General features: G+C 31.7%; 1 protein-coding gene across 1 annotated transcript; it reads right to left on the bottom strand.

The window, feature by feature from the left end:
* Positions 1 to 1,940: 1,940 nt before the first annotated feature.
* LOC102256392 (olfactory receptor 6C75-like) lies at positions 1,941 to 2,879 on the bottom strand. The gene has a single exon (XM_005866332.1). It carries the CDS (start codon positions 2,877 to 2,879, stop codon positions 1,941 to 1,943), a length of 939 nt encoding a protein of 312 aa, XP_005866394.1.
* Positions 2,880 to 3,141: the final 262 nt, after the last annotated feature.

Below are 3,141 nucleotides of genomic sequence, written 5' to 3'. Positions count from 1 at the left end.
GGGGGAGGCAACCAATCAATGTGTCTCTCTCACATTGATGTTTCTCTCTCTCTCTCTCTGCCCCCGCCCCTTCCACCCTTTCTAAGAAATCAATGGAAAAATAACCTTGGGTGAGGATTAACAAAACAAACAAACAAAAACACCTTCCATATAATCACAGAAAACCACACAATAATATCTCATTTAATCCAAAAAAATTCTATTAACTATAAAGTCAGTGATCAATTGTTCTAAGCAATGCTAATATTCATTACTATGACAGTAAAAAATGACTAATCTTGAAAGGCACTGTTTAAAAGGTTACTGAATTGGTGGCCTATAAACCAGTAAAAGATGGCTGTGAAGAGAATGTGAAGTAAAAGGTGGTGAGGGCAATAAAAGCTAAATGTAGGCAAGGATGATACTTTTCAAAATCAGATTTCTAGACAAGCAAGAAAATATATTTATTAGGAATGGAATATTTCAAGTATTTTGATCACAATGGAAAACAGACTTCAATGTTTAGTAAATAATATCATGAATAATGAAAAATTCCAGTAAATTAAATAAGAAAAAAGGGCACGCATAACTAAAATTTTCAAATTATGACTGACTAACTTAAAATTAGAGATTTTTTAGACAATCTGATTATAGTGATTATGCCATGTTGGGAAATAGAGAGCACTAAAGATGATCAATATATTCTAAAACATAGGAACTTACATTTGAGATATTCAGAAATAAACCACATTTCTACCTAGAACTTACACTTATGGGAGAATAATCTGTACGTTTTCCAGACTCTAATAACATGCCAAGATGATTTCACCTTAAAAAATATTGGTGATCCTTATTAAAAGTCACAAACATCCTCTAAGGTAAATAACTTATGGAGGGCAGACATTTAAATGCATATTAAGTAAAGAATTTCAGAATAGCTCAGTGATGAATTATCTGTTATATGTCAATCAGGATGAATTCGCTTAACTCATCCTGATTGACATATGACAGAATCAAAATTAATCAGAATAGTAAGAGAAACTCAGGTTTTATTTTTGTTAGTTTGGCTCAAATTATACATACATATTTTTTTCTCATTTCCTTGCTCTTAAAATTTCTAAAAGTTTGATAATGTTTTAGAATTATTAAATCTACTTTATCAAAATGGATATAAAACAAAATTATGATGAAAAAATATAATAAATTGTTTAAGTAACCATTTTCCCTGAAATCACATTCATGACCTAAATATATACGAAGTTCCTGTTCATTCTACAAATGCTACATAAATTTATATAATTGTCTACTCAATTATATACGATATGTGGTTTTCTTCCTTCCCATTTCATTTTATTTCTTTGCTATTTTTCAAATATTTCTTATGAATAACTAGTTTTTATAAAATGTACTGTAAAATAACAATCATATTTTTAATTAACAAACATTTTCAAAGATGATCATCAACACTATTGCAAATCTGTTACAGTTTCCTTTTCATTATTTTAAATATAATGTGCACCAATAAATCAGTAGTATTACAGAAAATATAAATGAATATTAGTTTTAAATAAGTTACCAATGATCACAAATAAAGTACGGTAACAAACTTTGCATTGCATGCTATAATAAAACATAATTCAAATTAAATAATACTTCATAGTCTTGACTAATTGGAATTGAAAGATAGAAAAAGACAGATTAAAAATTTAGCTCAATTTCATTTACATATCCAGAGGAAAAGAAAATGAGATCAGAAAATAATATCTCTATTGAAGAAAATAAAGAAAATTAATGTAGAACGATTTCTGTGAAATAAAAGCTTCAAAGAGATGAAGGTAAACATCCTAGAAAAGAACGGGAAAAGAAGGAGAAACTATGAACTGGAAGATACTATTAGATATCCTGTTATTATTAAGGGCTCCATTGTTCATTTATTTTATATAGACAGTGCAATAGGACATTCATTTATTTGTGAAAAAAATAACCCTGTGGATCATAATCATGAAGCCTTTTTTCACTTGTTGGTTCCGTAAAGTGTAGATGAAAGGGTTCAAAAGTGGCGCAACTGAAGTATTGAGCACAGAAATTCCCTTGGAAAAAGATACCTTTTGTTTGACTGATGGATTAACATACATGAAAATACAGCTGCCATAAGAAAGGGATATCACAATCATGTGAGAAGAACATGTCGAAAAAGCTTTTTTCCTCTGACTAGTTGAAGGGAATTTTAAAATGGTCAAGGCAATATAGGTATATGATATTATCACCATTATCAATGTGATCAAAAGTGTCACCAAAGCAGAGATGAATCCCATCAGCTCAAGAGTTTGTGTGTCTGTGCAGGAGATCTGCATAACAGGAGTAGAGTCACAGAAGAAATGCTCAATAATATTGGAGGCACAGAAGTCAAGGTCCAGGCCTAAGATGAGTGGTGGAAAGATGACAAAAAATCCAGCCAGCCAACAACTGAGGACAAGCTGTGTGCAGATTTTATTGTTCATGATGACTGTGTAATGCAGGGGCTTACAGATGGCAACATAGCGGTCATAGGACATAGCAGCCAGCAAGTAAAATTCAGATGCTCCAAAAAGGAAGGCAAAAAAAACCTGAGTGATACAACAATTATAGGAAATGGTTTTGTCCCCTGTTGCCACAGTAAGCAAAAATTTAGGAATGCATGTACTAGTATAGGAAATTTCTAAAAAGGAAAAGTTCCGAAGGAAAAAATACATGGGGGTCTTGAGGTGAATATCCACCAGGGTGAGTGTGATGATGATCAGATTGCCAGTGATGCTTAGCATGTAAATGAGAAGCAGGAAGATGAATAACACAACTTTCCAATGTGGGTCATCAGTCAAACCTGCTAGGATAAACACTGTCACTCTCGTATGATTTCCCATTGCTATACTTGCTATATCTGAATACGGAAAAAAAAAGAAAATGATGTTCCAAATGGAAAAATAACCATGATAATTAATGTTGAAAGTAAAGTTAGCAAAGTGATCTTTCAGATGGAAAAATACATTGCTCTTTTATGTTTTAAATATGGGTTTTTTGACAGGAAAAAAGTAGTTTAAACTGTAGTTGAAAATTGTACTAGAGAATAACCTCACACACACGTACCCCAAACCTAGCCATCATCAATAAACAAGGCTAGTATAC

Source organism: Myotis brandtii, unplaced genomic scaffold (assembly GCF_000412655.1).
Source record: "Myotis brandtii unplaced genomic scaffold, ASM41265v1 scaffold2293, whole genome shotgun sequence".
In the NCBI taxonomy this organism is placed as follows: Eukaryota; Metazoa; Chordata; class Mammalia; order Chiroptera; family Vespertilionidae; genus Myotis; species Myotis brandtii.
The sequence above is the reverse complement of the archived record's forward strand: the minus strand, read 5'-3'. Positions and strand labels throughout refer to the sequence as shown.

Excerpts from the sequence above, each read along its gene's own strand:
- LOC102256392 (XM_005866332.1), bottom strand. The coding sequence starts at position 2,879 with ATGGGAAATCATACGAGAGTGACAGTGTTTATCCTAGCAGGTTTGACT.